At 38.5% G+C, this 13,294-nt stretch overlaps 1 protein-coding gene across 22 annotated transcripts in view; it reads right to left on the bottom strand.

Annotated features, from left to right (window-relative positions):
• CELF2 (CUGBP Elav-like family member 2) overlaps nt 1–13,294 on the bottom strand; it is a 544,814-nt gene that overhangs the window by 34,457 nt on the left and 497,063 nt on the right. For all 22 annotated transcript variants that reach the window (XM_072923957.1, XM_030263720.4, XM_072923958.1 and 19 more), the window contains one exon: nt 6,992–7,126. In XM_072923957.1, coding sequence (XP_072780058.1) covers nt 6,992–7,126 — 135 coding nt within the window. The remainder of the gene's footprint in view (nt 1–6,991; nt 7,127–13,294) is intronic.

Genomic DNA, 13,294 nt, shown 5'->3' with positions numbered 1-13,294 from the left:
TTCTTGTAAGATATATTACATATAAGCTCACATATCTACCTGTGTAGGCAAGCTGATATTATCATCTTTCTTTAGCAGAAAGCAACCCTGAATGAACTTCAAATAGTGCTTCCAACAGAAAGAAAAAGAAAGCTATTTTTAACAAGCTGGGATTCTTGTAGCTTGAAATAGAGATTAAGAGCAGGGTAGAGAGACACTTACAAAATATAATGTATTATACGTGTTATTTATATATTACAAGCAAAATAAATCCTGAAATGTGCTAAGGCAATAGATTTAATACTTTAGGAAGATGATAATGTAATAATGTTTAAAAACCAAACATGCTTCCTGTTGAATTAGATCCTACTAATCCATGGTTTAGTACTGTATGCTGCTTCCTGAAAATAAAAAGCAAACCTAAAAAATTAACTAGCACAATGCTTGACTGAAAATATTCACATGTTTCTGTCCTTCGGTATTAATGGAATTCTGAGGAAACAGCTGGAGATTTCTGTGCCAAAAATTCATAAATTGATAATGTTGATTCTAAAACAGATAAGGAGCTTTGACAAAATGACCCCTACAGTTGTCAGGCAGCCTCACAACTGCTTCACAAAGCATTTCTGCCCACCTTGAGCCCATTCAGTGCCTGAACCTCCCTGAGATCCTTCAGGCTGCACTGATGCACCTGCTCACAAACGCTTCTGAGAGGAGAATGTACAGAGACCTGATGCATTTTAAGGGACAAATATGCAAACAGGTCATCCCAGTGAACTGGTGGCCTTTCTGCTGCCATCAGCATCCTTCAGGTTATCACTGGCTCATTTTTCCAATGAGCACACCAGGGAGAGACAGTGCTGTTCCAGGGAGGCTCCATAGGAATCCAGCACCTCCATATGAATCCTTTGACTGTACTGGGACTCTTAGGGAGGTTCTTAGCCACAATTCCCACTCTTTTCTTCTTTAGTTATTTAAGACATATAGAAGCATTATTAAAAATACAGATATGGGTCAAAAATACATAACCAGTTTCCTGTTTTTGGCTCCAACGTGTGCTTGCATGCCTGCTTAAGGGTGGCCTAATAATCAGATGGGCTTAGTACCAAAATATCTCCAAGAAGCAGCAAAATCTCTGGGCACTAAGAGCAGTCAAAATCAACTCACTGATTGAGGAGCCTAACCACAGACTCAGAAATCTAACACCATGTGTGTAAGACCAGCTGACATACAACAGCTCAGAAATTTATTTGTCATGCTACAAATCTCCTTGAACTATGCAGTCCAGTAACAGGCACTGGGATGCAGGCATGCTTTTCTTCCATAGCTTCCTTCAAAACATATTCTTTTAAAATATTGATGCTGAGATCAGAGTTAAGGCATTGAAATGCTCTGTCCTCCAAGCACTAAGGTAACAATGCTATTGATATAACTAGACTTAAAGACAAAATTTAAAAACATACACTTGGGTTAAGTGTGTGTACTGTACATACACTGTATTTTAAAACCTTTATTTAAGCTATGTCTTACATATATCAACTGTATCTTTATCCTGAAAATAATGAAAATTATACTAGGGAAGTATTTTATGTTCTGCAAAACTAATAAAGCTTATTTTAAATGATTACAATAATGGAACATGCATTAATTCCACATGAAATGGCACAAAAATAATCAATTTGTACTACAGCACGACAAGCGCCATTCTGCATTTTAAACCCATGTTTTCCAACATGAAACATCTACTTCAATTCAGTCTTTAGCAAACTGTCAGACTTTCCTACACACCTACTGGTAGGGTTGTTTTTGAATCATTCTGGAAGCAAATCCCAACTATCTCAGTGGGTGCACTGGCCTCTAACAAAATGTCGTGGTGGCAGCCTTGCGCCACTGATCGGAGAAAAATGCATTGTACTGAAGAGAACAAAAAGCAAATCTTCTAAGAATGGTTATTTGAACATTCTTCCCTGCTTCTCAGCTGAAGCATCTTGTATATTCTATAAAATCTCTACCATTTCAGCAGTTGTGCTCACAACATGAACACCTTCAACTAACAAAGACAATCTTCATACTAGATTAGGGGGTAGAGAAAATAATGAGCCACTGATGATAGCTATAAGTTATAATTCTCTGCTTTGACCAGAGGGAGAGGATGAATTAATTCTTACAGGAAGGGCAGTATAATTTTTTTATTCTTTTTCAGTTTATTCTATACTTCACAGTCTTCCTTTTTTGGGGACTGCTATTCTTCAATGTCAGTGTCTATCTGAAAATGAGTATTTTTAGACCTTTGTGCTGAGGAGAATTTTTTTTTTCCAGTGTAAGAGTTAATGGCTGAATACTGACATAATATGACAAAAGCTGTGCTGGATTTTAAGAGCTCATTAAAGGAAAAAAGTATCACTTTCTCACTTTCTACCTATCAGTATTTTTTCCCCAAATATTTCCTCTCAGGTTTACACAGCAGAGAAACCTAAAGAGTTTTTTATTGAAGCATGAGTAGCTAGTTCTGTTGTGTGAATAAATAATAGAGAATCAAACAGTCATGAAAATGTCATGGACAAAGAAGGCTCCAAGGTTTGAAACTGAATTGTCTCCTGGTTTAGCAATTCTATCCCCCCACAGCTCAGAAATTATATTGTGAATGTTCATGCAGATAAATGTGGATATATAATTAGATGTTTTGTCTCTTCATTTACATATAGTAGGGCTTTCCTACTGGTTACTGTAAAAACATTTGCATGTGAATTTGAAGAGACAAAATTGAAATGATCTCACAGAGGCTGTGGAATCTCCATCCTTGGAGATACTCAGACCTTGACTGGACATGCTGCTGGACATTCACCAACCTGCTCTGAGTGGTCCACGTTTTACAGTGCTGTAATTAGCCTTCTACCACCCAGGACAGTCAGAATACACATTATTACCCTTGGGAAAATTAGGGTAGTGGGTCAACTGAAGGAAATTAAATGTCAGACAGTGTTAGAGACAGATACTTTGATGCTTCTTTAGTTATTTAAGACATATAGAAGCATTATTAAAAATACAGATATGGGTCAAAAATACATAACCAGTTTCCTATTTTTGGCTCCAACGTGTGCTTTCACATGCACCTCCAGGCATTCCCACCACCCCCTGAATGAACCCTGCATCTCTGCAGGCTCTGGAACAGCGGCCTCCCTGCGAGCTCTTTGCTCGATGATCCATTTACAGGCTGTGTCAAGGACAGTCTCTGGAGGAGAGAATAAAGTTCCTGACACTCAGCTGAGATTCATCCTGCCCAAATTGGGATATTTACAGTGTGGATACCTACAGTTGAGGTAGTCCCTCTAAAATCCCTTCCCAGTTAACAAGAAATGCAAACTTCCAGGTCCCCACTCTAAGGGAACTGGGACAAACTGGATAAAACAAACCTGGAGCCAGATAAAAGCTACCCCAACCCAAATCCTTGTGTTCTGAAATACTACAGGTACCTGCCTCTAAAACAGTATGAAATAGTACTGGTACCTGTCTTTAAAACAGAAAAAGTGTCCTAAGCAAGTGAAATGAAAATAAAGTGAGGAATTAATTAACTAACTAGAGGTGATTAAAGTAAATAAAGGAAACAATTATCATATCAAAATAAAAGACAAGAAAGATGATTAAATGAGTCTTCAAAAGACCCATGAGAAACTCATGAAAGACATAATATGCCTTTTACCTGGTTTTTGGTCTTTCATGATTTCATTTTAATTTTTATTCACTACCATCTGATAATTGCAAGAAACAGTTACTTTAACCATAGGCAATTTAAACAATTTAAATTTTTTTCCAGGGCCAAGAAACAAAAGAACCTATTTATTGCCTGAGGGGATTTTTACTAAAATGAAAGCTTAATCTTTCATGGTTTTTTTAAGCAAAGGCTTTTAAAAAATCATTTCTAACAATGCTGTAGGGAGACACTTCCATGGGTATGCAAAATTGAAATTATAAACTTACAATTATAAAAAAATTAATAGTTTGGGGGATTGTATTGTCTCTGTTCTTTCTGAATGAATACTCTTTCAAGCTTAAGAGAAAGTATTTAGCACATGGAGGAGAACGAGTGTCCTTAGACTCTCCTGCGGTCAAAGCTGTTTAGTCAGAATGTATGGGAGAAAGATGGAGTTTAATTTGTTTGGAAATCCTCAAATATAAATGTCCTACTGACTCCTCACTTCCTGGCCTGTTTTTCTGTGTTGCCACTGCACTGAAGTTGGCCTGACCACTATCTACTCTGTACCACTGATGGTTGCTCAATCTTAGCTATGTAAAATTAAGCTTCAAGATTAATTTTAACTGAAACAACCTTCTTTTGAGGCTCTTATGACGCATGTTTACAAAGGGCAAGAACAAGAGCTCTTGGTCAAAGATTGATTCAGGGGAAGTTTTCAGGGGAGCTATATCTGGAGAGAAGAACAGATATGATTTTTATGTGGCTGCCATGGTTCAAAGCATACTGGAAGTGCACACTTTTGCCCATCTCCATTCTGTGCAGTGTTTTACCTTTAAAAACATCAAGAAAAGGATTATATTTAAGCATCTGCCTTTGCACTGCCACAAATGTGGGCTGTTTTCTCAACTAAAAAATATTAATTTAATGCATTATCTGGAGAGATGCAAACATTTCTTCCTGGGCTTAGTGCAGGCTTTGAAATCAGACAAAATAATTTACACTTATGAAACACAACAAGCTGAAGTGTTTTATTAAAGGAAAACTAGACCAAAAAAATACCCTTAAGGCCTCCAAACATCCACACATTGAAAGGCAGATTTAAATATTTTCTGCCAACATATTCCAAGTTTTAGTGGAAACACTTTAAGCTACTATGAAAAGCTTTATCAAACTAAATTCATTTTCCATGGAGCAGAGAAGAATCATTCAAGATATTATTCAAGTTTACAAAATATGTAATAGGGTGGAGAATGTGGAACCAGATAAGGAAGGTTAAACTGAAGAACATTTTAACAAGACTTGATTTTAGGTTGGTTGTGCAACATAAATAGGTCAGTGGACCTACCAGAGGTTTTCAAGCTGTCTAATATTAGAAAACCTGTGTACAGGTACCATCTGTAAGATTTTCAAGGGCAACTGGCATTCTGAAGACACTGGCCAAAATCATAATTCTCTTTGGAAAAAAAACTTGGTATCTGCTCTATAATACTGCTCAGAGCAATAGGAAGCTCTAGTTACCCCAAAGATATATCTGCCCAGTCCAGTGGAAGCACCTGTCTACCATGGGCCTCTGCAGACCTGGACATCAGATAAAACAACCTCCCAGGTATTCAAAGAGCCTCAAGATCAGGTTAAAAGGGCCAGACAGGTAGGATAAGAAGAGTATGTTGGACAGGGAAGGAAAGCAATGTGGCCCCTAAGGTTTCATCCAAGTTCTGTGTGTACATGGCAAAACAAAGTGCACAACAGGAACATTCTGGTGCCATTGTGGTGCAGAGCAGCAAAGAAAAAGGGAGTTAATTTCCAGCCCCTCTGCACCACAGTGCAGGGCATTGAGCTGCCCTGGGTACTCTTGTCAGTATGGGTCAAAATATGTTGTGTGCATCTTGGGAGGACAAGGCTGCTCAGACATTTATCAGCTAAACTGTGGAGATATCACAGAGCACGCATGAAATGCAACATTTCTGCTTCTATAAATGGGTGCATTTAGACAGGTGTAACAGGGAAACACTGACACTGGGAATAGCCTTTTCCAAAGTGCTAAGTCCCAGCTCCAGGATGGAGGGAAGAGATTGCTCAGGTTTAAAATAAACACATCATCAAGCCAAAATTATTTTTACTCAACCTGCTTCTCAAAGATGTTGCTAATGAATATTATTTTTAGGTCAAGATGATGCTCGTGCCAGAAACAAGAAAATTCTACACAGACTTAGTACTAGCCAAGCTTCTTTCCATTTAACCTCAACCCCAAACAAACAACAAAACTGTAATATAATGGGAGCCCTGGCCAGCACTAAGACCCAACACCACACTCAGTCCTAGTTCTTTTTTGCAGTGAAGACCGTTTTCCTTACTGATGAGCTCAGTCTGCCATGAATTACTTTTTCATGGGGGATAAATACACACTTAAACAAGATTAAACACAAATGTTCTTTAGTGGTATCTAAAATAATATGAATGTTTTTTAGAACAGCAATAAACACACTTCATGATGCAAATAATTACACCCTGCAGCCTTTATGCAACAATAAGTGGCCGAATTCTCTACTCAGCTATATCACTGTAAAGCCAGAGTAACTACACTGAATCAACACTCCTCTCTGTGGATTCTGGATATTCTGAAGTGTTACCTAAGCCTGAATTTGTCCCAGTTTCTCTCTAGGGCTTTGGAGATATCAGACATGCATGTCCGGAAATCCATGTGGTGGTCATGGAGGCATTTCCACCTCCTTATCCTTCTGCCCTCATAATGAAGTCAGAATCCGGCTGTGTATTCCTTGTGCATCTGATATCACTTCTGTAACTGTGTACTCAGGACCAGAAGAAAGCTCAACTGGGATCCAGCAAAAGAAAGGAAAAATAAAAAGGTCTTCACAAAAATTCATTAAGGGCAAAGCAATACTTGTGTGTGATGGAAATCAAAGATCACTATCTTGGGGATTAAAAAGAACCACCTCAGCTGATTTTCCTTTGGATGAGAAGAAATTGGTCATGTTCTGAATTCTTTGTGAAGAGTTAATTTTATCTTAAGTTTCCCATGCAATTGTAATTTTCACGCAGAGTTTTTTAAGATGGGTCTGTTAGGCTTTAATGGCCCCTGAAATGAATCTGGAAAGGCGAACATGCCCACACTGGACCACTTGAAAAAGCAGTTATTTGCTTGAAAATAACAGCAACAAAGATGTACTCAGCTGTTAAAGGCTCTTCACAATTTACATGAGCACGGAACTCATGACACAACATGGAACCAGTGTTTTAACTACCATCTTCCCCTTGCCTGCCATGTTTGTGTGTTGGAAGCAGGCACTTTGCTCTTACCAGGACTTGTGAGGGCTCCCAGAGCACCAGTCGTTGTGGAGAGAGGGTTTGCATTGGTGGTGGTAGCTGAGGTCTGGGCGGCGGCTGCTGCGGCTGCTAAAGTTGCCAAATTCTGTAATTGTAAAGCGTTCATGCCTATGTGGAGAAGCAATAAGGTTAATTAAAACAGGTAATCATAATCATCATAATCATCAAAAAGTGCTATTTTCAATGGTCATGGAGCTTGGGGTGTATCTTGCCAATGAACTAGATTATTTTCATTCCCGAGACATCTATAATCTCAAACCACCTCTTACAGCTCCTGAAGAGTATTTCTCATCTCTCTACCTTGGAGTTGAGAGAATGCACCAAAGACACCAGCCTATACTTCAGGAAAATTAAACCTGGTTTGTGCCTCTTCTAAGGGAAGTGTAGAATTAAAAGTCATTTAAACTCTGTGTGAAGCCCAGGCACAATATTATTTCCTGAAACAATGGGGGATATAAAGAAGATAACTAGCATTTAAAACACATTCAGGACAGGGTCATATAATTGGGATGAATACAATTTGTTTCCCATGTCTCCCAGTTTGAATGCCTAGAAACTTGTCTGATTTTTTCTGAATGTTAGTTTGCCTACAAGATATATTATTTCTCCCTGCACACTTTGTATTTCAAACAGAGGATCTTAACAGCAACTTGGAGAAAATGAAAAAAAGAGATTTAAATACAATGCTTGGGAAGTATGTTTGAGAAAAAAAATGCGATGAAGGAGAGGTACTTTCTAGGAATTCAGAACTCCTGCAATAATGGAGAATGATATTACTTTCAAACACAGGTATTGCAGACTCAGGTTAGTACAATCAATAATTTCCATAAAGAGAAATTCTTATTGTCACAACATTAGGGACTGTGATATGAACCTTGATATAAACATCTATTTCTGAATAAAGCCCCAAATTTAAATACAGCATGTTCCAACAGGCAGGTCAGGCCTCAAGTGAGCACCTAATTTGATTGAGGTTCCAATGTGGATGTCTCAAATTCAGTTCAGATGTTGATGTTTTTGAAAATGTGACACTGTTGCAATGGTGGGAGTTAAGATTTTAGTTGATCCAAGATACACCAATTCATAGTCTGGAACTGGAACAAGACACTTGGAGAAATTACATGACCAAGAAAGCTCTTTAAGGTTTCTTCTGGAGGCTCAACACCATTATAAAAGATAAGCCTTTTCTCAAACATTACTAATCCAAACTATTTTGCAAGACACAGTTCACATGTATGCAAACAACATAGTTTTATGTTTTTAAATTACTTGTCTGACTTACTGGCTTGCCTTGGGTGTAAGTATTTTTTTCCCCCAACAAAGAATTATCTTGCTTTTGTAATAAGACTGCAAACTACTTCAAACAGGATTTTGGGGATGGAAAGGACTGGGACCCAAATCTTTGTGAACAAAGTAGTCAGTAACCCTCAAAATGAGATATGGAATTCATTTTCATTATGGACTGATATTGGTCCTTAATTATAATTTACCTTCCTATTTCATAAGGAGAATAAGTAATTCAGCAAAGAATACCCAGCAAACATTGCTGATCTTCACTGAGGCTGTATTTTTGTGCCATCCTCTAACAAGGATTTGGGAAAGCAGTGGGTTGCTCTCCTCCAGAGGAATGGCTTTCTATCACCCACTGTTTAGTTATTCATCAAAAGGATCAGTCATAACCAGCTTATATTTCTTCTGTGTGAGGGTTCCTTTGGGCTTTCAAAGGGTATACATAGTAGGATTAAATAATTGTGATGAATACAGAATGATTCTAGAGGACAGCCTAGACCAGACAAGGTCAACAGGCAGCAGAGCAAACAACTGCTCTCTCTGCACTCATGAATCACCCTTGCACCTCTGTGGATGCAAAACAAATACCATCATTGCCTCATTCCACAAAAACTTTTTTTTTTTAAAATAAGCACAGGAGGAACCCATCAATTTGGCAAATGAGTTTCAATGTCCAAAGAAGACGAATGAACAAGGGCTTGGTGGTGATGGAGCTGTCTCCTTACACAATTTGTTTTACTGTAGCAGTGACTGTAAGGCATTGGCCACCAAACAGCCTGCAGGTGTTATAGTGTGTCAGCCTGGGTGTCTGCAGGAGAAAAACCTGCTGGATGTTGTCACACCTAAATAAGAGAAGGACAGCACCCAGCATGCTCTAGAGCCCATTTTGTCAACAGTTTTATCACTTAATATGCATCTTCTTTAGGATCCTCTGTCTGCTCAAACATCTGAAAAATAAGTCCTGTCATCACTGTTTCACATTCCCCAGGCATTTTACCATCTCTGCTCCCTCTTTATTGGTTTCTCCCATCAATTTGTCAGGACTGTCAACATCCCATTCGCTTGGACAAATTTGGAGGAGGGAAACGAAATGCACTGAAGTCCCAGACCCCAAAAGTACTTTGCTTTCAAAGGGGGATTTTTGGTTCAATTGAACCTCAGCTAAGGTACAGTTCTGCAGTTCTGTGGGATGAATCTGCTCTCTCTTTTTCTCCCCTTTCACACACATCCTTCACACATTTCACACCCTACGTTTTTTTTCAAAACAGCCCCAAATCCCGCAACAGAGCTGGACAGCAAATGAGTAGATGGATTTTATTTGAAAGTGCTGCTCACTCAGCAAATGCACCTCTCTGAAGAAATGCAAATTGCTTAACGCTGAAGAACAGCCTCATAGGCAGAGCTGCACATGAAAAATGAATATCTTCCTGTAGAGGAAAAAAAAACCCTTCTGGGTAAGGAATAACTCTTGATCTTCATGATGGAGACAATGTTGGGAATTAAAGGGAAATGATTAAAAAACCCAGATTCACAATACAGTTTGATTCCATTTTTAATAACATGTATTTACCAATGTGCTATCAGCTTGGCAAATATTCAAAATTGCAAGGAAATTCAACTTTCATTTTGTTATTTGGCAGATTAAAAAAACAATTAAATTATGTACAAAACAGACGCACAGTATGCCTTGCTTGAAACTTAAGATTTAAAAAAAATTATTTATAAGGATAGGGGCATGAAAATTTAATTTAATGTTCACCTTAGGTAATTTTGTGTCTTATTGTTCACAGCAATTACCATAAATCTACATATCAATAAGCGAGAACAGATGTCAGTTGTTACAAGTGCTTGCCAATCAGGCCTGTTAAAAAGTGACAGATGGATGGTGATAGAACATTCTCATAAGGCCTATTAGCACATTCACAGGAAATTTTTGTAGTGCTGCACAGTCACAGATGCAGTTCTGTGAAAACACGGGGAAATTTGAGAGCATGAGATTTACATTTTACAACTTCTTGTGCTGCCTCTGACACAAACTTTCATACAATGAAGTAATTTGCCTCGTTTCAGTCACTGCAGCTTTTCTCCTGTGATAACTGTAAATTTGGAATTATTGGGTATTTGTGGAGGAGGGAATGGAGTCACAAGCCGTTCCTCAAGATTTCTTAGGCCTCATCAGCTCTTGAGTTTCTAAAACCATAATAAAATCGTATTAGAAAATAGCTGAGATTTGCTTACTGCACAAATTCCAAAAAAAGGAAGGCACCAGCTACGTTTAGTGGCACCATGTGCATGTAGAGTTTTCAAGTCAGTGGTGATTATCAGAACCAAATCTGATCGCTCATAAGCAGTTCCCACTGACTTGACTTCCTTTGCTTTGGAAATTTTATCCTTCTCAATTATTAGGATTTATTCCATCTGAATTAAATCCTGGCTGCAGCTTAAAAAATGTGGATTAAGGTAAAATGTATCATCTCCAGGCTAAAAAGCAACTATTTGCTAACACTGACATCAGCCATTTTGGATGCTGATGGCAAAATATGTATAAAGGTGGAGGGCGAGACAATTCCAGGAATTCTAAGAAGTAGAATAGACAGGAGATCTAAGTGCCACCTCCATCAAATCATATATATTCTGTGGCTACTTTTAGAAAAGCTGCTTATCTGAGAAGTGCTTGAGGTAGCCTGACCAGTTACTGTTTGATTGAGCAAAGCCCTTAAAACATCTTTTAAGTCCACAATTGATTCTGCCCTGTATTTTAAGAGCATGTGCTTAAATCTGACTGCAGGTTCACAGAATCATAGAATGGTTTGAGTTGGAAGGGACCTTAAAGATCACCTAATTCCAACACCCCTTGAGCCATTTGTTGACTTAGGTAGGATTTCAGCCCATTTTCAGGTTATACATGCTCTAAACACATTCTGGCAAGAAGGGTGGTTTTGTCAATTAAAACTTCTTCAGTCCTAGAGGGAAGGATTCATCTAATCTAACTTTGTCCAAAAAGAAGTTACTCACTCAGGCTCTTGATATAATCGAAGAAGAGAGAGGGGGTAATGAAATAATCTGATCCTAAAAAAGAATCATAGAAACATTGACTCATAGAACATTTGGGTCGGAAGAGACCATAAGGACCATATAGTTCCAACCTCCCTGATGGGCAGGGCCACTTTCCATTAGTTCAGGTTGCTCCAAGCCCTGTCCCACCTGGCCTTGAACACTTCCAGGGATGGAGCATTCATAGCTCTCTGGGCAACCTGTGCCAGGGCCTCACCTCCCTCACAGTGAAGAATTTCTTCCTAATATATGTAGTATTTTCCTAATATCCATAAAATAGATTAACCCCAGCCTTGGTAGGATTAATCATTGCCTGGGAGTGAATTCCCTCTACTTTCACACTGCAGGAAGATGAGATGCCTACTTTCCAAACTACTGAGGCTCAGTTGGATGAATTCCATCCACAGAGGGGCCAAGGCAATAAAAAGCCCCCTCATCCCCCATTTGCTGGTTATAGAAAGCCCACATGGAGCTACAGATATTGTGCCCAGACTTGGCCAAACTTGCACATCATGCACTTTTACCACCTGAATAAGCACATCTCCTAACTGCTGAGCACTGCTTTTTCCTCTCAAGGTGCCTCTCCTTTTCCTCTGAGAAGGAGCAACGTGTGGATTGTGAACAGGCTCACTTGCTGCAAACTCTGTCTCTCCAAAAATGCTAAACAGAGTTGTTTAATTTATTAGTTAAAGGAAGAAGAATTTAAAAAAGCTAATTTTATGTGTTAAAATAACTATGACTTTTAATAGAATTAGTGTTACAAAAGCTGAATGTTTTTGGTCCCTGAGGTCAACAATTTTCAAAACTGGTAGTTATCTTTAAGAAACAGCTATCTCCCTTGAGCTGGAAACAGTTTCTCGGTGACCTTTACTTTTAATATGATATCCCTAAAGAGGTCATAGCAGGAGAAATCCTCCTTCTGTATGGCTTTGCTGGAATGAAGCCATCCAAGAGTCAGAGGATATAAAGGATCCTTTGGCCAATGCAAAAGTATAGAGCTTTTGTGCAGATGGTCCTGGCTTCCAACTGGTCCCTCCTGATCCACTGAGCCAATCCAACAATTAGAGGAAAATATTCAGAAAGCAGAACCTCTCAGACTTTCTCTCACCCATCTGCTCCTACAGACTCTGCAACAGGAGGAAATCTGGCTTGGGTAGTGGAAGAAGGGTGGAAAGTACAGAGCAGGGCTCAGAAAGGGCCAGAAGTTCAACCCAAAATGTAACCAAACTGTGAGAGAACTTGGACAGCACTGGAAAAAATATATACATTGGAAAAATATAAAAAATTCCCAGCTGCAAAGGGCTTAGGGTTTGGAAAGAAAAAGAAAAATCCATTTTTTCTCTTCCTGTATAACTTCAGAAAGCAAAATACGCTGTCTAGTCAATGAAATTAAGATAAGCTCTTTGTATTTTTTATGAGTACTGTACATTTTTTTTTGTCTCGAATGGTCACACATACAAAAATATTGCTGTATGAAACAATATTTATTCCTGCCAAAACATTTGACATTAATGGATTATAGAGAACCTTCCTAGATTGTATATTGTTTAAATATTGAAAACATTGAAATATTTTCTACAATCATCCTAGCAATAGTAAACTTCCTTTTACACTATCTGTATTGTAATTCCCAGGCTCTTAAACAGGCAGGTTGGGTTAAATAACTGCAGCTTTTAGGACCTGCTCCAGTGCCAGCCAAATTCAATTCAAACATTCAAGCAATAGCAATCTTCAACTTTGAACTAAGCTTCTCATGCAATTTGTATGTATTTGAAGGAGGAATTTTTGCTTGCTTGAAAGGTTGCTAGTGTTTAATGTAGCTTACATTGTCTTTTAAAGTAAGACAATAAAATCACATAATGTAATTCATTTGCATTATTAGCCTTCCCCAAAGACAAAGTGCAGACTAGACACTGAGGCTGGAGAGGAAAC

The sequence above is a fragment of the Taeniopygia guttata genome, chromosome 1A, assembly GCF_048771995.1.
Source record: "Taeniopygia guttata chromosome 1A, bTaeGut7.mat, whole genome shotgun sequence".
NCBI lineage: Eukaryota > Metazoa > Chordata > Aves > Passeriformes > Estrildidae > Taeniopygia > Taeniopygia guttata.
This window is presented reverse-complemented; position numbering and strand designations above follow the sequence as displayed.